Here is a 23,285-nt window from a genome sequence, read left to right on the forward strand (position 1 = left end):
AGTAAAGTATTCTGTTGATGTGACACCAGTAAAGTATTCTGTTCATGTGACACCAGTAAATTATTCTGTTCATGTGACACCAGTAAAGTATTCTGTTCATGTGACACCAGTAAAGTATTCTGTTGATGTGACACCAGTTAAGTATTCTGTTCATGTGACACCAGTAAAGTATTCTGTTCATGTGACACCAGTAAAGTATTCTGTTGATGTGACACCAGTTAAGTATTCTGTTCATGTGACACCAGTAAAGTATTCTGTTGATGTGACACCAGTTAAGTATTCTGTTCATGTGACACCAGTAAAGTATTCTGTTCATGTGACACCAGTAAAGTATTCTGTTCATGTGACACCAGTAAAGTATTCTGTTCATGTGACACCAGTAAAGTATTCTGTTCATGTGACACCAGTAAATAGAGGGCAAACTACAATTTCAATGTTTCTCTTCTCCAACTTCCCTCCTCATGTTTATATTCCTCAGGCAGAAGATGCTGCCTTCTATGGATTTTAACATAAGTATGTCAGTGCAGCTTTAGTATGTCCTAAATAATATTCACAACTAATTAGGACTTTAACATAAGTATGTCAGTGCAGCTTTAGTATGTCCTAAATAATATTCACAACTAATTAGGACTTTAACATAAGTATGTCAGTGCAGCTTTAGTATGTCCTAAATAATATTCACAACTAATTAGGACTTTAACATAAGTATGTCAGTGCAGCTTTAGTATGTCCTAAATAATATTCACAACTAATTAGGACTTTAACATAAGTATGTCAGTGCAGCTTTAGTATGTCCTAAATAATATTCACAACTAATTAGGACTTTAACATAAGTATGTCAGTGCAGCTTTAGTATGTCCTAAATAATATTCACAACTAATTAGGACTTTAACATAAGTATGTCAGTGCAGCTTTAGTATGTCCTAAATAATATTCACAACTAATTAGGACTTTAACATAAGTCTGTCAGTGCAGCTTTAGTATGTCCTAAATAATATTCACAACTAATTAGGACTTTAACATAAGTATGTCAGTGCAGCTTTAGTATGTCCTAAATAATATTCACAACTAATTAGGACTTTAACATAAGTATGTCAGTGCAGCTTTAGTATGTCCTAAATAATATTCACAACTAATTAGGACTTTAACATAAGTATGTCAGTGCAGCTTTAGTATGTCCTAAATAATATTCACAACTAATTAGGACTTTAACATAAGTATGTCAGTGCAGCTTTAGTATGTCCTAAATAATATTCACAACTAATTAGGACTTTAACATAAGTATGTCAGTGCAGCTTTAGTATGTCCTAAATAATATTCACAACTAATTAGGACTTTAACATAAGTATGTCAGTGCAGCTTTAGTATGTCCTAAATAATATTCACAACTAATTAGGACTTTAACATAAGTCTGTCAGTGCAGCTTTAGTATGTCCTAAATAATATACACAACTAATTAGGACTTTAACATAAGTATGTCAGTGCAGCTTTAGTATGTCCTAAATAATATTCACAACTAATTAGGACTTTAACATAAGTATGTCAGTGCAGCTTTAGTATGTCCTAAATAATATTCACAACTAATTAGGACTTTAACATAAGTATGTCAGTGCAGCTTTAGTATGTCCTAAATAATATTCACAACTAATTAGGACTTTAACATAAGTCTGTCAGTGCAGCTTTAGTATGTCCTAAATAATATACACAACTAATTAGGACTTTAACATAAGTATGTCAGTGCAGCTTTAGTATGTCCTAAATAATATTCACAACTAATTAGGACTTTAACATAAGTATGTCAGTGCAGCTTTAGTATGTCCTAAATAAGATGTAGAGCTCACTAGGATGAAGTAGAATACATGATAAGATAAAAAGAGGTGTTATATGGGATATTGTTCTGGTAGTTAGGGGTGTCCCAATACTACCTTTTTATTGCCATAAGTACGGGCCGATACTGCTATGAATCTGACAGGATATTATTGACCTGTATACTTCTATCCAGTGTGGATGTTAGAAAGGTCTCGGTCAAGTGGTATTTTATTGTGATCACGTGGTATCTGGAATGGACTGCTTGTATTGCAATGCTTACATCGGACATTTTAGGCACACTTATTTTTCAGGGATGATACTTGTGAGAAACTTACTTTGGAGGCAAGGATTAGTGACTTTGAAGGAGCTTCAACATTGCCAACTGCACGTCAGCTGCTAGCTAGCTATGTTTTAAAGGAGAGCAGTGTAGCACTTCTGTTGTGTCCATTCTCCTCTCATGTCTCCACACTGTGTCTGCTTGGAAGTACTCTAGTGTCTAATGACCAAGCAGGACAGCACAATAAGACACTTGTGTCCATTCTCCTCTCATGTCTCCACACTGTGTCTGCTTGGAAGTACTCTAGTGTCTAATGACCAAGCAGGACAGCACAATAAGACACATGTGTCCATTCTCCTCTCATGTCTCCACACTGTGTCTGCTTGGAAGTACTCTAGTGTCTAATGACCAAGCAGGACAGCACAATAAGACACTTGTGTCCATTCTCCTCTCATGTCTCCACACTGTGTCTGCTTGGAAGTACTCTAGTGTCTAATGACCAAGCAGGACAGCACAATAAGACACTTGTGTCCATTCTCCTCTCATGTCTCCACACTGTGTCTGCTTGGAAGTACTCTAGTGTCTAATGACCAAGCAGGACAGCACAATAAGACACTTGTGTCCATTCTCCTCTCATGTCTCCACACTGTGTCTGCTTGGAAGTACTCTAGTGTCTAATGACCAAGCAGGACAGCACAATAAGACACATGTGTCCATTCTCCTCTCATGTCTCCACACTGTGTCTGCTTGGAAGTACTCTAGTGTCTAATGACCAAGCAGGACAGCACAATAAGACACTTGTGTCCATTCTCCTCTCATGTCTCCACACTGTGTCTGCTTGGAAGTACTCTAGTGTCTAATGACCAAGCAGGACAGCACAATAAGACACTTGTGTCCATTCTCCTCTCATGTCTCCACACTGTGTCTGCTTGGAAGTACTCTAGTGTCTAATGACCAAGCAGGACAGCACAATAAGACACATGTGTCCATTCTCCTCTCATGTCTCCACACTGTGTCTGCTTGGAAGTACTCTAGTGTCTAATGACCAAGCAGGACAGCACAATAAGACAAAAAGAGGGTTAAGAGTTGTACCGATACCAATATTTTGGTAACAGTACCGAAAAGTATTTTTATACTTTGATGCTTTTCAAAATAGAGTGGACCACAAACAAAATGTCATTATTGGCTTTATTTGAACAGAAAAGCCTAAAATACATTAAACATGTCTTTTTTATTTCAACCAAAGAGCAATGTAGTCATGAAATAAGAGTGAACGTTCTAGTCATCTTGTCTTTCACTAGTAAGTAAACAAAGGCTCCTGGTTGGCTGTAACATATTGTGTCATTTAGCATTCTATATTTTCTCAACATTATGATGGATTATTCATTTACTTTTAATATCTGTTGACTTTCTATCTACACTTCTCTTGAAGTGGAATATTCACTTCTCTTCTCTGATACTTGACAGTAGTTTTGGCTGATACTACAAATGTGAATATCAATGCAATAACAATTGTTGTGCCATGTGTGTCTTAGATGCTACTACTAACTAACTCACTCACTCACCTGCTCCTCCTGCTCCTACAATTGTTGTGCCATGTGTGTCTTAGATGCTACTACTAACTAACTCACTCACTCACCTGCTCCTACGATTGTTGTGCCATGTGTGTCTTAGATGCTACTAACTAACTCACTCACTCACTCACCTGCTCCTACAATTGTTGTGCCATGTGTGTCTTAGATGCTACTACTAACTAACTCACTCACTCACCTGCTCCTACAATTGTTGTGCCATGTGTGTCTTAGATGCTACTACTAACTAACTCACTCACTCACCTGCTCCTACAATTGTTGTGCCATGTGTGTCTTAGATGCTACTAACTAACTCACTCACTCACTCACCTGCTCCTACAATTGTTGTGCCATGTGTGTCTTAGATGCTACTACTAACTAACTCACTCACTCACCTGCTCCTACAATTGCTGTGCCATGTGTGTCTTAGATGCTACTACTAACTAACTAACTCACTCACCTGCTCCTACAATTGTTGTGCCATGTGTGTCTTAGATGCTACTACTAACTAACTCACTCACCTGCTCCTACAATTGTTGTGCCATGTGTGTCTTAGATGCTACTACTAACTAACTCACTCACCTGCTCCTACAATTGTTGTGCCATGTGTGTCTTAGATGCTACTACTAACTAACTCACTCACTCACCTGCTCCTACAATTGCTGTGCCATGTGTGTCTTAGATGCTACTACTAACTAACTAACTCACTCACCTGCTCCTACAATTGTTGTGCCATGTGTGTCTTAGATGCTACTACTAACTAACTCACTCACCTGCTCCTACAATTGTTGTGCCATGTGTGTCTTAGATGCTACTACTAACTAACTCACTCACCTGCTCCTACAATTGTTGTGCCATGTGTGTCTTAGATGCTACTACTAACTAACTCACTCACTCACCTGCTCCTACAATTGTTGTGCCATGTGTGTCTTAGATGCTACTACTAACTAACTCACTCACCTGCTCCTACAATTGTTGTGCCATGTGTGTCTTAGATGCTACTACTAACTAACTCACTCACCTGCTCCTACAATTGTTGTGCCATGTGTGTCTTAGATGCTACTACTAACTAACTCACTCACCTGCTCCTACAATTGTTGTGCCATGTGTGTCTTAGATGCTACTACTAACTAACTCACTCACCTGCTCCTACAATTGTTGTGCCATGTGTCTTAGATGTTACTACAAACTAACTCACTCACCTGCTCCTACAATTGTTGTGCCATGTGTGTCTTAGATGCTACTACTAACTAACTCACTCACTCACCTGCTCCTACAATTGTTGTGCCATGTGTGTCTTAGATGCTACTACTAACTAACTCACTCACCTGCTCCTACAATTGTTGTGCCATGTGTGTCTTGGATGCTACTACTAACTAACTCACTCACTCACCTGCTCCTACAATTGTTGTGCCATGTGTGTCTTAGATGCTACTACTAACTAACTCACTCACTCACCTGCTCCTACAATTTTTGTGCCATGTGTGTCTTAGATGCTACTACTAACTAACTAACTCACTCACCTGCTCCTACAATTGTTGTGCCATGTGTGTCTTAGATGCTACTACTAACTAACTAACTCACTCACCTGCTCCTACAATTGTTGTGCCATGTGTGTCTTAGATGCTACTACTAACTCACTCACTCACCTGCTCCTACAATTGTTGTGCCATGTGTGTCTTAGATGCTACTACTAACTAACTCACTCACCTGCTCCTACAATTGTTGTGCCATGTGTGTCTTAGATGCTACTACTAACTAACTCACTCACCTGCTCCTACAATTGGTGTGCCATGTGTGTCTTAGATGCGACTACTAACTAACTCACTCACCTGCTCCTACAATTGTTGTGCCATGTGTGTTTTAGATGCTACTACTAACTAACTCACTCACCTGCTCCTACAATTGTTGTGCCATGTGTGTCTTAGATGCTACTACTAACTAACTCACTCACCTGCTCCTCCCGCTTCTACAATTGTTGTGCCATGTGTGTCTTAGATGCTACTACTAACTAACTAACTCACTAACCTGCTACTCCTGCTTCTACAATTGTTGTGCCATGTGTGTCTTAGATGCTACTACTAACTAACTAACTCACTCACCTGCTCCTCCTGCTTCTACAATTGTTGTGCCATGTGTGTCTTAGATGCTACTACTAACTAACTAACTCACCTGCTCCTCCTGCTTCTACAATTGTTGTGCCATGTGTGTCTTAGATGCTACTACTAACTAACTAACTCACTCACCTGCTCCTACAATTGTTGTGCCATGTGTGTCTTAGATGCTACTACTAACTAACTCACTCACCTGCTCCTACAATTGTTGTGCCATGTGTGTCTTAGATGCTACTACTAACTAACTCACTCACCTGCTCCTCCTGCTTCTACAATTGTTGTGCCATGTGTGTCTTAGATGCTACTACTAACTAACTAACTCACTCACCTGCTACTCCTGCTTCTACAATTGTTGTGCCATGTGTGTCTTAGATGCTACTACTAACTAACTAACTCACTCACCTGCTCCTCCTGCTTCTACAATTGTTGTGCCATGTGTGTCTTAGATGCTACTACTAACTAACTAACTCACTCACCTGCTCCTCCTGCTTCTACAATTGTTGTGCCATGTGTGTCTTATATGCTACTACTAACTAACTAACTCACTCACCTGCTCCTACAATTGTTGTGCCATGTGTGTCTTAGATGCTACTACTAACTAACTCACTCACCTGCTCCTACAATTGTTGTGCCATGTGTGTCTTAGATGCTACTACTAACTAACTCACTCACCTGCTCCTACAATTGTTGTGCCATGTGTCTTAGATGTTACTACAAACTAACTCACTCACCTGCTCCTACAATTGTTGTGCCATGTGTGTCTTAGATGCTACTACTAACTAACTCACTCACCTGCTCCTACAATTGTTGTGCCATGTGTGTCTTAGATGCTACTACTAACTAACTAACTCACTCACCTGCTCCTACAATTGTTGTGCCATGTGTGTCTTAGATGCTACTACTAACTAACTCACTCACTCACCTGCTCCTACAATTGTTGTGCCATGTGTGTCTTAGATGCTACTACTAACTAACTCACTCACTCACCTGCTCCTACAATTGTTGTGCCATGTGTGTCTTAGATGCTACTACTAACTAACTCACTCACTCACCTGCTCCTACAATTGTTGTGCCATGTGTGTCTTAGATGCTACTACTAACTAACTAACTCACTCACCTGCTCCTACAATTGTTGTGCCATGTGTGTCTTAGATGCTACTACTAACTAACTCACTCACTCACCTGCTCCTACAATTGTTGTGCCATGTGTGTCTTAGATGCTACTACTAACTAACTCACTCACCTGCTCCTACAATTGGTGTGCCATGTGTGTCTTAGATGCGACTACTAACTAACTCACTCACCTGCTCCTACAATTGGTGTGCCATGTGTGTCTTAGATGCGACTACTAACTAACTCACTCACCTGCTCCTACAATTGTTGTGCCATGTGTGTCTTAGATGCTACTACTAACTAACTCACTCACCTGCTCCTACAATTGTTGTGCCATGTGTGTCTTAGATGCTACTACTAACTAACTCACTCACCTGCTCCTCCCGCTTCTACAATTGTTGTGCCATGTGTGTCTTAGATGCTACTACTAACTAACTCACTCACCTGCTCCTCCTGCTTCTACAATTGTTGTGCCATGTGTGTCTTAGATGCTACTACTAACTAACTAACTCACTCACCTGCTACTCCTGCTTCTACAATTGTTGTGCCATGTGTGTCTTAGATGCTACTACTAACTAACTAACTCACTCACCTGCTTCTCCTGCTTCTACAATTGTTGTGCCATGTGTGTCTTAGATGCTACTACTAACTAACTAACTCACTCACCTGCTCCTCCTGCTTCTACAATTGTTGTGCCATGTGTGTCTTAGATGCTACTACTAACTAACTAACTCACTCACCTGCTCCTACAATTGTTGTGCCATGTGTGTCTTAGATGCTACTACTAACTAACTCACTCACCTGCTCCTACAATTGTTGTGCCATGTGTGTCTTAGATGATACTACTAACTAACTCACTCACCTGCTCCTACAATTGTTGTGCCATGTGTCTTAGATGTTACTACAAACTAACTCACTCACCTGCTCCTACAATTGTTGTGCCATGTGTGTCTTAGATACTACTACTAACTAACTCACTCACCTGCTCCTACAATTGTTGTGCCATGTGTGTCTTAGATGCTACTACTAACTAACTAACTCACTCACCTGCTCCTACAATTGTTGTGCCATGTGTGTCTTAGATGCTACTACTAACTAACTCACTCACTCACCTGCTCCTACAATTGTTGTGCCATGTGTGTCTTAGATGCTACTACTAACTAACTAACTCACTCACTCACCTGCTCCTACAATTGTTGTGCCATGTGTGTCTTAGATGCTACTACTAACTAACTCACTCACTCACCTGCTCCTACAATTGTTGTGCCATGTGTGTCTTAGATGCTACTAACTAACTAACTAACTCACTCACCTGCTCCTACAATTGTTGTGCCATGTGTGTCTTAGATGCTACTACTAACTAACTCACTCACCTGCTCCTCCCGCTTCTACAATTGTTGTGCCATGTGTGTCTTAGATGCTACTACTAACTAACTCACTCACCTGCTCCTCCTGCTTCTACAATTGTTGTGCCATGTGTGTCTTAGATGCTACTACTAACTAACTAACTCACTCACCTGCTACTCCTGCTTCTACAATTGTTGTGCCATGTGTGTCTTAGATGCTACTACTAACTAACTAACTCACTCACCTGCTCCTCCTGCTTCTACAATTGTTGTGCCATGTGTGTCTTAGATGCTACTACTAACTAACTAACTCACTCACCTGCTCCTCCTGCTTCTACAATTGTTGTGCCATGTGTGTCTTAGATGCTACTACTAACTAACTAACTCACTCACCTGCTCCTACAATTGTTGTGCCATGTGTGTCTTAGATGCTACCACTAACTAACTCACTCACCTGCTCCTACAATTGTTGTGCCATGTGTGTCTTAGATGCTACTACTAACTAACTCACTCACCTGCTCCTACAATTGTTGTGCCATGTGTCTTAGATGTTACTACAAACTAACTCACTCACCTGCTCCTACAATTGTTGTGCCATGTGTGTCTTAGATGCTACTACTAACTAACTCACTCACCTGCTCCTACAATTGTTGTGCCATGTGTGTCTTAGATGCTACTACTAACTAACTAACTCACTCACCTGCTCCTACAATTGTTGTGCCATGTGTGTCTTAGATGCTACTACTAACTAACTCACTCACTCACCTGCTCCTACAATTGTTGTGCCATGTGTGTCTTAGATGCTACTACTAACTAACTAACTCACTCACTCACCTGCTCCTACAATTGTTGTGCCATGTGTGTCTTAGATGCTACTACTAACTAACTCACTCACTCACCTGCTCCTACAATTGTTGTGCCATGTGTGTCTTAGATGCTACTACTAACTAACTAACTCACTCACCTGCTCCTACAATTGTTGTGCCATGTGTGTCTTAGATGCTACTACTAACTAACTCACTCACTCACCTGCTCCTACAATTGTTGTGCCATGTGTGTCTTAGATGCTACTACTAACTAACTCACTCACCTGCTCCTACAATTGTTGTGCCATGTGTGTCTTAGATGCTACTACTAACTAACTAACTCACTCACCTGCTCCTACAATTGTTGTGCCATGTGTGTCTTAGATGCTACTACTAACTAACTCACTCACCTGCTCCTACAATTGTTGTGCCATGTGTGTCTTAGATGCTACTACTAACTAACTCACTCACCTGCTCCTACAATTGTTGTGCCATGTGTGTCTTAGATGCTACTACTAACTAACTCACTCACCTGCTCCTCCCGCTTCTACAATTGTTGTGCCATGTGTGTCTTAGATGCTACTACTAACTAACTCACTCACCTGCTCCTCCTGCTTCTACAATTGTTGTGCCATGTGTGTCTTAGATGCTACTACTAACTAACTAACTCACTCACCTGCTACTCCTGCTTCTACAATTGTTGTGCCATGTGTGTCTTAGATGCTACTACTAACTAACTAACTCACTCACCTGCTCCTCCTGCTTCTACAATTGTTGTGCCATGTGTGTCTTAGATGCTACTACTAACTAACTAACTCACTCACCTGCTCCTACAATTGTTGTGCCATGTGTGTCTTAGATGCTACTACTAACTAACTCACTCACCTGCTCCTCCCGCTTCTACAATTGTTGTTCCATTCCCAAAAGCATTCCGAATGTAGCTCTTCACCTTCCCCGAGTGGGAACGGGACACGATGACCTTGGGAGGGCTAACACTGTACGCCGAGCGAGGACTCATGTTGGATCCATGATGCACCAGCGCCCAGGCTGTCACACACACCAACACCACACAATACAATCAGTCATATAAACAACATCACATATTTAAACAGTAATATAAACAACAACATAATATATTTAAACAGTAATATAAACAACAACATCACATATTTAAACAACACCATCACATATTCAAACAGTAATATAAACAACAACATCACATATTCAAACAGTAATATAAACAACATCATATATTTAAACAGTAATATAAACAACAACATCATATATTTAAACAGTAATATAAACAACAACATCACATATTCAAACAGTAATATAAACAACAACATCATATATTTAAACTGTAATATAAACAACAACATCATATATTTAAACAGTAATATAAACAACAACATCATATATTTAAACAGTAATACAAACAACAACATCACATATTGAAACAGTAATATAAACAACAACATTACATATTTAAACAGTAATATAAACAACAATTACTGACAGGGAGGTTTACTATCCTGCCTTCAAAAAGTCACTAGTTGTGTTGATGGGAAATGAACAAGTCTATGCTGGAGAGCCCAAAATAATAATTAGAATTAGAGATGGGACTTCAAAATTCACAGACTTTTGGTACTTATTTTCTTCTACTCGCTCACTTACTGCTCGTGTCCCTAAATGTGCACTTTGTTACTGGACTTGCACTTCTTTAAATGTGTTAACCCAGGCATCATGTCAAAGACTGTGGGCTCCATCACATGGGAGGTCATGACCACACACTTTTATAGCACAGTGTTAGATACAATTGAAGAGAACAGGTGGGAAGTCATGAACACACACTTTTATAGCACAGTGTTAGATAAAATTGAAGAGAACAGGTGGGAGGTCATGAACACACACTTTTATAGCACAGTGTTAGATAAAATTGAAGAGAACAGGTGGGAAGTCATGAACACACACTTTTATAGCACAGTGTTAGATAAAATTGAAGAGAACAGGTGGGAGGTCATGAACACACACTTTTATAGCACAGTGTTAGATAAAATTGAAGAGAACAGGTGGGAGGTCATGAACACACACTTTTATAGCACAGTGTTAGATAAAATTGAAGAGAACAGGTGGGAGGTCATGAACACACACTTTTATAGCACAGTGTTAGATAAAATTGAAGAGAACAGGTGGGAAGTCATGAACACACACTTTTATAGCACAGTGTTAGATAAAATTGAAGAGAACAGGTGGGAGGTCATGAACACACACTTTTATAGCACAGTGTTAGATAAAATTGAAGAGAACAGGTGGGAGGTCATGACCACACACTTTTATAGCACAGTGTTAGATAAAATTGAAGAGAACGGGTGGGAGGTCATGAACACACACTTTTATAGCACAGTGTTGGATAAAATTGAAGAGAACAGGTGGGAGGTCATGAACACACACTTTTATAGCACAGTGTTAGATAAAATTGAAGAGAACAGCAGTACAGGTGGGAGGTCATGAACACACACTTTTATAGCACAGTGTTGGATAAAATTGAAGAGAACAGCAGTACAGGTGGGAGGTCATGAACACACACTTTTCTAGCACAGTGTTAGATCTCTTGAAGAGAACAGGTGGGAGGTCATGAACACACACTATTCTAGCACAGTGTTAGAAGGAAATTATAAGAGCTGTGGAATAAAATGACATTTACACTTCTTTGCATGGGAGTCCTGTGTAAGTTTAACTTTGCATGGGAGTCCTGTGTAAGTTTAACTTTGCATGGGAGTCTTGTGTAAGTTTAACTTTGCATGGGAGTCTTGTGTAAGTTTAACTTTGCATGGGAGTCCTGTGTAAGTTTAACTTTGCATGGGACTCTTGTGTAAGTTTAACTTTGCATGGGACTCTTGTGTAAGTTTAACTTTGCATGGGAGTCTTGTGTAAGTTTAACTTTGCATGGGAGTCCTGTGTAAGTTTAACTTTGCATGGGAGTCCTGTGTAAGTTTAACTTTGCATGGGAGTCTTGTGTAAGTTTAACTTTGCATGGGAATCTTGTGTAAGTTTAACTTTGCATGGGAGTCCTGTGTAAGTTTAACTTTGCATGGGAGTCCTGTGTAAGTTTAACTTTGCATGGGAGTCCTGTGTAAGTTTAACTTTGCATGGGAGTCTTGTGTAAGTTTAACTTTGCATGGGAGTCCTGTGTAAGTTTAACTTTGCATGGGAGTCCTGTGTAAGTTTAACTTTGCATGGGAGTCTTGTGTAAGTTTAACTTTGCATGGGAGTCTTGTGTAAGTTTAACTTTGCATGGGAGTCCTGTGTAAGTTTAACTTTGCATGGGAGTCTTGTGTAAGTTTAACTTTGCATGGGAGTCCTGTGTAAGTTTAACTTTGCATGGGAGTCCTGTGTAAGTTTAACTTTGCATGGGAGTCCTGTGTAAGTTTAACTTTGCATGGGAGTCCTGTGTAAGTTTAACTTTGCATGGGAGTCCTGTGTAAGTTTAACTTTGCATGGGAGTCCTGTGTAAGTTTAACTTTGCATGGGAGTCTTGTGTAAGTTTAACTTTGCATGGGAGTCCTGTGTAAGTTTAACTTTGCATGGGAGTCTTGTGTAAGTTTAACTTTGCATGGGAGTCCTGTGTAAGTTTAACTTTGCATGGGAGTCCTGTGTAAGTTTAACTTTGCATGGGAGTCCTGTGTAAGTTTAACTTTGCATGGGAGTCCTGTGTAAGTTTAACTTTGCATGGGAGTCCTGTGTAAGTTTAACTTTGCATGGGAGTCCTGTGTAAGTTTAACTTTGCATGGGAGTCCTGTGTAAGTTTAACTTTGCATGGGAGTCCTGTGTAAGTTTAACTTTGCATGGGAGTCTTGTGTAAGTTTAACTTTGCATGGGAGTCTTGTGTAAGTTTAACTTTGCATGGGAGTCCTGTGTAAGTTTAACTTTGCATGGGAGTCCTGTGTAAGTTTAACTTTGCATGGGAGTCCTGTGTAAGTTTAACTTTGCATGGGAGTCCTGTGTAAGTTTAACTTTGCATGGGAGTCCTGTGTAAGTTTAACTTTGCATGGGAGTCCTGTGTAAGTTTAACTTTGCATGGGAGTCCTGTGTAAGTTTAACTTTGCATGGGAGTCCTGTGTAAGTTTAACTTTGCATGGGAGTCCTGTGTAAGTTTAACTTTGCATGGGAGTCCTGTGTAAGTTTAACTTTGCATGGGAGTCCTGTGTAAGTTTAACTTTGCATGGGAGTCCTGTGTAAGTTTAACTTTGCATGGGAGTCCTGTGTAAGTTTAATGACATCAGCAAAGCACACAAGTAAGCCAAAGCTTCTTTTTTAAAGCTGGTCTCTGGCAACAGTGACTCAAAGGGTGAGAGAAGTTTCTAGTGACCTTATAGTATTTGGTGTTTGAGCATGGACTGTGTGGATGACATCCTGCCATGATTTCAACCTTCCAACACTGTGTGTGTGTGTGTGTGTGTGTGTGTGTGTGGGGGGGGGGGGGGGGGGGCGCTTACCTGTGAAGCCAGTGAAGGGCTGGTGTATGACCCCAATGACAGGTCTCCCGTCCACAGCCACACACACCATGGTGGTCACGTACTTGACCAGGTTCTCTGGGGGGGGGGGGGGGTGAGGTCAGCATTTAGAAATAAGATGTCACTTCACAATCCAACACCCACCTGTATACTCCTGCGTGGCGTCCAAAGGGTCAATCCACACTGTCACACTCTCTGCAGGAACTTTCCTGCCTCCTTCTATCTTTTCCACAATGTCGGCTGGGATGTCCCGGCTCCAGACTGCAATCTGGTCCACCATGTTGTCATGCTCCTCACTGTTCACCTGGTGGACAAGAGGAGGACTACAGCTGATATAAACATCACCTCAGCAATGAAATGAGCATACTTTCAAATAAAAAGTATCAAATGTTGAATGAGTTCTCCTATTTGACACGACTTCCGCTCTTTATTAGTTTAAATAGGACTGGGCAACAGAACAACATCAATATATGTCACCATAGACACGTAATCCATATCAATTTAAAAAATGTATTCGACAAAACACTCAAAAGTTTTTTTCTTTCTTCCTGGGAAGAAAGCGGAAGTTGCCCTCTGGTTACCTAGCAACGCAGGAAGTGATCACTGATCAGTGGGAGTGACACGCCAACAGCCAACCAGGTAACAGTATCAACTATCATGTTTGTTTGATTCTTTGTTTGAAGTCAGAAGAGAAAGTCAACATGAAGAAATTGTGGATAAAAGAGGAAAAGTCACCTGGATAGGATGACACTTTTTTTTGTTTTAAAGGAGCATAGTCCGACCAATGTGGTGTGTAAATGATGCACTAATAACACACCAGCTTTGTTTATTTTAAAGGAGCATAGTCCGACCAATGTGGTGTGTAAATGATGCACTAATAACACACCAGCTTTGTTTGTTTTAAAGGAGCATAGTCCGACCAATGTGGTGTGTAAATGATGCACTAATAACACACCAGCTTTGTTTGTTTTAAAGGAGCATAGTCCGACCAATGTGGTGTGTAAATGATGCACTAATAACACACCAGCTTTGTTTATTTTAAAGGAGCGTAGTCCGACCAATGTGGTGTGTAAATGATGCACTAATAACACACCAGCTTTGTTTATTTTAAAGGAGCATAGTCCGACCAATGTGGTGTGTAAATGATGCACTAATAACACACCAGCTTTGTTTTTTTTAAAGGAGCGTAGTCCGACCAATGTGGTGTGTAAATGATGCACTAATAACACACCAGCTTTGTTTGTTTTAAAGGAGCATAGTCCGACCAATGTGGTGTGTAAATGATGCACTAATAACACACCAGCTTTGTTTATTTTAAAGGAGCGTAGTCCGACCAATGTGGTGTGTAAATGATGCACTAATAACACACCAGCTTTGTTTGTTTTAAAGGAGCATAGTCCGACCAATGTGGTGTGTAAATGATGCACTAATAACACACCAGCTTTGTTTGTTTTAAAGGAGCATAGTCCGACCAATGTGGTGTGTAAATGATGCACTAATAACACACCAGCTTTGTTTGTTTTAAAGGAACATAGTCCGACCAATGTGGTGTGTAAATGATGCACTAATAACACACCAGCTTTGTTTGTTTTAAAGGAGCATAGTCCGACCAATGTGGTGTGTAAATGATGCACTAATAACACACCAGCTTTGTTTTTTTTAAAGGAGCATAGTCCGACCAACGTGGTGTGTAAATGATGCACTAATAACACACCAGCTTTGTTTATTTTAAAGGAGCATAGTCCGACCAATGTGGTGTGTAAATGATGCACTAATAACACACCAGCTTTGTTTTTTTTAAAGGAGCGTAGTCCGACCAATGTGGTGTGTAAATGATGCACTAATAACACACCAGCTTTGTTTGTTTTAAAGGAGCATAGTCCGACCAATGTGGTGTGTAAATGATGCACTAATAACACACCAGCTTTGTTTGTTTTAAAGGAGCATAGTCCGACCAATGTGGTGTGTAAATGATGCACTAATAACACACCAGCTTTGTTTTTTTTAAAGGAGCATAGTCCGACCAACGTGGTGTGTAAATGATGCACTAATAACACACCAGCTTTGTTTATTTTAAAGGAGCATAGTCCGACCAATGTGGTGTGTAAATGATGCACTAATAACACACCAGCTTTGTTTTTTTTAAAGGAGCATAGTCCGACCAATGTGGTGTGTAAATGATGCACTAATAACACACCAGCTTTGTTTATTTTAAAGGAGCATAGTCCGACCAATGTGGTGTGTAAATGATGCACTAATAACACACCAGCTTTGTTTTTTTTAAAGGAGCGTAGTCCGACCAATGTGGTGTGTAAATGATGCACTAATAACACACCAGCTTTGTTTGTTTTAAAGGAGCATAGTCCGACCAATGTGGTGTGTAAATGATGCACTAATAACACACCAGCTTTGTTTGTTTTAAAGGAGCATAGTCCGACCAATGTGGTGTGTAAATGATGCACTAATAACACACCAGCTTTGTTTATTTTAAAGGAGCATAGTCCGACCAATGTGGTGTGTAAATGATGCACTAATAACACACCAGCTTTGTTTATTTTAAAGGAGCATAGTCCGACCAATGTGGTGTGTAAATGATGCACTAATAACACACCAGCTTTGTTTATTTTAAAGGAGCGTAGTCCGACCAATGTGGTGTGTAAATGATGCACTAATAACACACCAGCTTTGTTTTTTTTAAAGGAGCGTAGTCCGACCAATGTGGTGTGTAAATGATGCACTAATAACACACCAGCTTTGTTTGTTTTAAAGGAGCATAGTCCGACCAATGTGGTGTGTAAATGATGCACTAATAACACACCAGCTTTGTTTGTTTTAAAGGAGCATAGTCCGACCAATGTGGTGTGTAAATGATGCACTAATAACACACCAGCTTTGTTTATTTTAAAGGAGCATAGTCCGACCAATGTGGTGTGTAAATGATGCACTAATAACACACCAGCTTTGTTTATTTTAAAGGAGCATAGTCCGACCAATGTGGTGTGTAAATGATGCACTAATAACACACCAGCTTAGCTCACCTTTTACAGCACGGCTGGAACTTCCTGCCACTAAACCTGCAGACAATACTTCTTCCCAGCTTTACATTTTCACACTTTGCACTCCTTTATCAAGCATGTCTTACATATTCCTTATTTTTAAGAGATTATTGTTAAGTGTTCAATTTTGTTGACATTGTTTGTTTTCCACGCTTGTGTTGACATTTCCTTTCCTTTCTGACTTGAAAGATGAGGGATTATATTCAGAGAAAGGTTACATTTGAAATATAATACATGCTGTTCTGATCCTTCTTTTCCATAGGTCATAAACAATATCAATTTCCATCAATTGTGCAAAGGTTGGTTTATTCCAGCAATTACATCTACAAGCTGAAATTAATACATGACAAAGTTTCATCACATACAACTCAAGATATTTCAAGCCTTCTTTTGATATCATTTGTAAAATTATAAAAATTACAGGTTATCAAAACAACAACAAAATTTCAATTTTTTGGTGAAGAACACTTTTTTAAAACAATCTATATTTCTTGCGTTCTAAATTAAGCATTTTCAAGCATAAAAATGACTACATAAACTAAAAAATGATGTATTGGCCACTAGATGGCAATACATTAAAATACAGCAGCGTAGTAGGCCTAAATATTCATATAAAACAAGGCAAATGTTGTCATTAGCTAGTATATTTTATATCTCTGGCCACTGTAACATTATAGTTTGAACAGTAATACTGTGTTTGAATATTTCATTAAGTGATTCATTGGCCTACCACTAGATGGAGCCTGAGTACCACAGTTTGAGAATCTGGCTATATAGGATAAAAATAACTGTGAAAAGAGGTCAAAGAGTGTTATTTCATGTCTGAAGTGCTCTCAAAGTGTTAGAAAACTTCTTGAAAATAGAGGAAAATATAAGCCTTATAATGAATCAATTAACCGCCATAAATGAGGGCGAGGACTGCAATGTTTAGGAAGTTTATTTTGGACCGTGACTGGGGAAAAAAACCCAGCGGTGATGTTTGACTTGAAGACAAATATTTAAACAGTTGGATACTTAAGGAGAAGGCGTGGATGATTAGTAAGACCTACACAAACACACAAAACAGGGCTTCCAAAAGTGACCAAAGCATATCCAGCAGTTATCATTTATACCTGTTTGGGATGTCGACTACACTTCACACTGCAATTAACTTTTGACATACCTCAACTTTCTTCTGCATTATCATTTGAATTAGTGTGATTGTCTGCTCTTGTTTACAAGTGTTTGGCAGGTTGTTGTGATTGTCTGCTCTTGTTTACAAGTGTTTGGCAGGTTGTTGTGATTGCCTGCTCTTGTTTACAAGTGTTTGGCAGGTTGTTGTGATTGCCTGCTCTTGTTTACTAGTGTTTGGCAGGTTGTTGTGATTGCCTGCTCTTGTTTACAAGTGTTTGGCAGGTTGTTGTGATTGCCTGCTCTTGTTTACAAGTGTTTGGCAGGTTGTTGTGATTGCCTGCTCTTGTTTACTAGTGTTTGGCAGGTTGTTGTGATTGCCTGCTCTTGTTTACAAGTGTTTGGTAGGTTGTTGTGATTGCCTGCTCTTGTTTACAAGTGTTTGGCAGGTTGTTGTGATTGCCTGCTCTTGTTTACAAGTGTTTGGCAGGTTGTTGTGATTGCCTGCTCTTGTTTACAAGTGTTTGGCAGGTTGTTGTGATTGCCTGCTCTTGTTTACAAGTGTTTGGCAGGTTGTTGTGATTGCCTGCTCTTGTTTACAAGTGTTTGGCAGGTTGTTGTGATTGCCTGCTCTTGTTTACAAGTGTTTGGTAGGTTGTTGTGATTGCCTGCTCTTGTTTACTAGTGTTTGGCAGGTTGTTGTGATTGCCTCCTCTTGTTTACAAGTGTTTGGCAGGTTGTTGTGATTGCCTGCTCTTGTTTACAAGTGTTTGGCAGGTTGTTGTGATTGCCTGCTCTTGTTTACAAGTGTTTGGTAGGTTGTTGTGATTGCCTGCTCTTGTTTACTAGTGTTTGGCAGGTTGTTGTGATTGCCTGCTCTTGTTTACAAGTGTTTGGCAGGTTGTTGTGATTGCCTGCTCTTGTTTACAAGTGTTTGGCAGGTTGTTGTGATTGCCTCCTCTTGTTTACTAGTGTTTGGCAGGTTGTTGTGATTGCCTGCTCTTGTTTACAAGTGTTTGGCAGGTTGTTGTGATTGTCTGCTCTTGTTTACTAGTGTTTGGCAGGTTGTTGTGATTGCCTGCTCTTGTTTACAAGTGTTTGGCAGGTTGTTGTGATTGCCTGCTCTTGTTTACAAGTGTTTGGCAGGTTGTTGTGATTGCCTGCTCTTGTTTACTAGTGTTTGGCAGGTTGTTGTGATTGCCTGCTCTTGTTTACAAGTGTTTGGCAGGTTGTTGTGATTGCCTGCTCTTGTTTACTATTGTTTGGCAGGTTGTTGTGATTGCCTGCTCTTGTTTACAAGTGTTTGGCAGGTTGTTGTGATTGCCTGCTCTTGTTTACTATTGTTTGGCAGGTTGTTGTGATTGCCTGCTCTTGTTTACAAGTGTTTGGTAGGTTGTTGTGATTGCCTGCTCTTGTTTACAAGTGTTTGGCAGGTTGTTGTGATTGCCTGCTCTTGTTTACAAGTGTTTGGTAGGTTGTTGTGATTGCCTGCTCTTGTTTACTAGTGTTTGGCAGGTTGTTGTGATTGTCTGCTCTTGTTTACAAGTGTTTGGCAGGTTGTTGTGATTGCCTGCTCTTGTTTACAAGTGTTTGGCAGGTTGTTGTGATTGCCTGCTCTTGTTTACTAGTGTTTGGCAGGTTGTTGTGATTGTCTGCTCTTGTTTACAAGTGTTTGGCAGGTTGTTGTGATTGCCTGCTCTTGTTTACTAGTGTTTGGCAGGTTGTTGTGATTTCCTGCTCTTGTTTACTAGTGTTTGGCAGGTTGTTGTGATTGTCTGCTCTTGTTTACAAGTGTTTGGCAGGTTGTTGTGATTGCCTGCTCTTGTTTACAAGTGTTTGTCAGGTTGTTGTGATTGCCTGCTCTTGTTTACTAGTGTTTGGCAGGTTGTTGTGATTTCCTGCTCTTGTTTACTAGTGTTTGGCAGGTTGTTGTGATTGTCTGCTCTTGTTTACAAGTGTTTGGCAGGTTGTTGTGATTGCCTGCTCTTGTTTACAAGTGTTTGTCAGGTTGTTGTGATTGCCTGCTCTTGTTTACTAGTGTTTGGCAGGTTGTTGTGATTGCCTGCTCTTGTTTACAAGTGTTTGGTAGGTTGTTGTGATTGCCTGCTCTTGTTTACAAGTGTTTGGCAGGTTGTTGTGATTGTCTGCTCTTGTTTACAAGTGTTTGGCAGGTTGTTGTGATTGCCTGCTCTTGTTTACAAGTGTTTGGCAGGTTGTTGTGATTGCCTGCTCTTGTTTACAAGTGTTTGGTAGGTTGTTGTGATTGCCTGCTCTTGTTTACAAGTGTTTGGCAGGTTGTTGTGATTGCCTGCTCTTGTTTACAAGTGTTTGGCAGGTTGTTGTGATTGCCTGCTCTTGTTTACAAGTGTTTGGCAGGTTGTTGTGATTGCCTGCTCTTGTTTACAAGTGTTTGGCAGGTTGTTGTGATTGCCTGCTCTTGTTTACAAGTGTTTGGTAGGTTGTTGTGATTGCCTGCTCTTGTTTACAAGTGTTTGGCAGGTTGTTGTGATTGCCTGCTCTTGTTTACAAGTGTTTGGTAGGTTGTTGTGATTGCCTGCTCTTGTTTACAAGTGTTTGGTAGGTTGTTGTGATTGCCTGCTCTTGTTTACAAGTGTTTGGCAGGTTGTTGTGATTGCCTGCTCTTGTCCAAATTCCTTGCAACAGCTGCTTGAGAAATGTTGTTTTCTCAGGCATTTGTTGACAAAGTGGTGACCTTCGCTCCGTCCTTGTTTGTGAATGAGTGAGAATTTCATGGAAGCTGCTTTTATAGCCAATCATGGCACCCACCTGTTCCCAATTAGCCTGTTCACCTGTGCGATGTTCCAAATAAGTCTTTGATGAACATTCCTCAACTTTTTTGCCACTTGTACCAGCTTTTTTGAAACATGTTGCAGCCATCAAATTCCAAATGAGCGAATATTTGCAAACAAGAACAAAGTTTGTCAGAGTGAAGATGAAATATCTTGTTTTTGCAGTCTATTCAATTGAATATAAGTTGAAAAGGATTTGTTGTATTTTCTTTTAGTATTGTATATCACAGATTGATTATTGATTGCTTGTGTTTGTTCAGAAATGCATGAAAATAGGACGTTGAAAAAAAGAATGACATATTAAATTGCTACTTGTAATATTTTGATAGTCTGATGTAATTGTCCGTCATATTTGCCAATGAGCGTGTACATTGTGAATATTGTACATTGTGATAGTGTACATTGTGAATATTGTACATTGTGATAGTGTACATTGTGAATATTGTACATTGTGATAGTGTATTTTGTGAATATTGTACATTGTGATAGTGTACATTGTGAATATTGTACATTGTGAATATTTACATTGTGATAGTGTACTTTGTGAATATTGTACATTGTAATAATGTACATTGTGATAATGTACTTTGTGAATATTGTACATTGTGATAGTGTACATTGTGAATATTGCGCTGATGAAAAGCTTGAAATGGCAAAATCTGCCAACAAAAGGATTGTGTGCACTTACCGTGACTTCAGGGAAGGTGTTCCTAATAAGGTTGTACATCTTTCTATGTGAGAGCAGGTCACCCATGGTCAGAAGCTCATTCTCCCCCTCCTTTGTCTTGCCCTTTGATCTCTCCTTTAGACTGTTTTCCTCACGCACCTTTTTCACCTAAGAAGAAAAAGAAGTATACACTAGGTTACAGAAAAAGCAGTATACACTAGGTTACAGAAAAAGCAGTATACACTAGGGTACAGAAAAAGCAGTATACACTAGGTTACAGAAAAAGCAGTATACACTAGGGTACAGAAAAAGCAGTATACACCAGGTTACGGAAAAAGCAGTATACACTAGGTTACAGAAAAAGCAGTATACACCAGGTTACAGAAAAAGCAGTATACACTAGGTTACAGAAAAAGCAGTATACACTAGGGTACAGAAAAAGCAGTATACACTAGGTTACAGAAAAAGCAGTATACACTAGGGTACAGAAAAAGCAGTATACACTAGGGTACAGAAAAAGCAGTATACACTAGGGTACAGAAAAAGCAGTATACACTAGGGTACAGAAAAAGCAGTATACACTAGGGTACGACTGATTGGAAGTAGTTGTGATTGTAGTATGCGCACGCACACAAGCAATATGATTGTTAATAGTTAACAAATGTTGTGATTTCTGATGGTTTGTGAGGGCGTATGTACGAGTGTTGGCAACAGGACAGTTCAGGTGGTGGTTATGGCCGGTTAATAAAGAGGCATTACGTCCTTGTTATGTGTGTTTGATATACAATACTGTATAGCACTTGGTATTGTGTCCAGGCCCGAAGCCATTATACATATTGACCAGACGACAGAGCACGCCGGTATATAAGCCACACCCACTAAAATTTACAAGAAAAAAGTATGTTCCATATATTAGCCACACTGGACTATAAGCGACAGATATATATGTTGTGAAATTTGTTATTTACACAGAAATATTTTGTAAATGTTTATTTACATACTTCTATTGTTAGCATATTAGCTAATGCTAACGACACTAGCTTCATTACATTACGATAACAGATACAAATATGCATAAAAACACTACTACAGACATCACACATGGGACGCTTTGGTGAGTGAGAATAGTTTTAGTTATATTGAAAAACGTACAAACGTAGATTGGTGTGATGACTGAAGAATCCATACGAGTAGAAACGCTATAGACAACTTACATTGTACTGCAAGTTCAAAGCTCTAAACAGAGGAGCACTGCAAGTGAGCAAACTCCTCCAAAATATGGCGTCATAGCATAGCTCAAACAATAACACACATTTTCAGTAAATTTGCCCCTTTTTTCTTTTAAACCATTTGTATTATGACCGTCAGCAAAGAAAAATCTAAATATTACCTGCACCATTTTATAAGCCGCAGGATTTAAAGTGTAGGAAAGTAGTAGCGTCTTATAGTCTGCATGATTTTTATATGGAGGAATTTTTTTCACCATACAAACTTTTTGATTTACGAACCCTGTTCAAAATTTTAGGTTCCACTGTGTGTGTGTGGGTGTGTGTGTGTGTGTATATATATATATATATATATATATATATATATATAGTAAATTTCTTAACCTCTTTGCCTCCAAGAACTGCAGCCTCCACTGATGCAGCCAGAAGTTCTCTCAGATCCACGTCTTTTTTTCTGCAGATATAAAGGAAATCAGTTTTGAGAAGAACCTTAATAAAACTAAGTCGGAAACAGTTTGTGTGCATGCAGTATTGACAGAGTTGCATCATAAGCTGCCTGCACAAGTACAGTACAGACAAGGGGTGTACGTTATACTGGTACTAACAAAGTACTGCAGTACTAATAAATACCAAATAAAAAGGTACTATACTGCCTTTGAACGTGATGGTATTTTTTCTTTCATCCTCTGGGCTGCTTTTTCCACATTTTGTTCTCTTACAGCCTTATTCCAAAATGGAATAAGTTCATGTATGTCCTCAAAATTCTACACACAATACCCAATAATGATAAAGTATTTTTGTAATTTTGCAGATGTACTAAAAAACTAAAAAAAAGAACCATCTGTGCAGCAATCAGGCCTGCACGT

The 23,285-nt window shown here is 39.5% G+C and overlaps 1 protein-coding gene across 2 annotated transcripts in view; it reads right to left on the reverse strand.

The window, feature by feature from the left end:
* Positions 1–23,285, reverse strand: part of bpnt2 (3'(2'), 5'-bisphosphate nucleotidase 2) — a 39,542-nt gene that overhangs the window by 10,919 nt on the left and 5,338 nt on the right. For both annotated transcript variants that reach the window (XM_061891478.1, XM_061891477.1), the window contains exons 2-6: positions 22,804–22,873; positions 21,215–21,361; positions 13,695–13,854; positions 13,533–13,628; positions 9,922–10,083 (exon numbers count right to left, since the gene is read on the reverse strand). In XM_061891478.1, the coding sequence (XP_061747462.1) occupies positions 9,922–10,083; positions 13,533–13,628; positions 13,695–13,854; positions 21,215–21,361; positions 22,804–22,873 (635 nt within the window). The remainder of the gene's footprint in view (positions 1–9,921; positions 10,084–13,532; positions 13,629–13,694; positions 13,855–21,214; positions 21,362–22,803; positions 22,874–23,285) is intronic.

Source organism: Nerophis ophidion, linkage group LG28 (assembly GCF_033978795.1).
Source record: "Nerophis ophidion isolate RoL-2023_Sa linkage group LG28, RoL_Noph_v1.0, whole genome shotgun sequence".
Taxonomy (NCBI): Eukaryota; Metazoa; Chordata; class Actinopteri; order Syngnathiformes; family Syngnathidae; genus Nerophis; species Nerophis ophidion.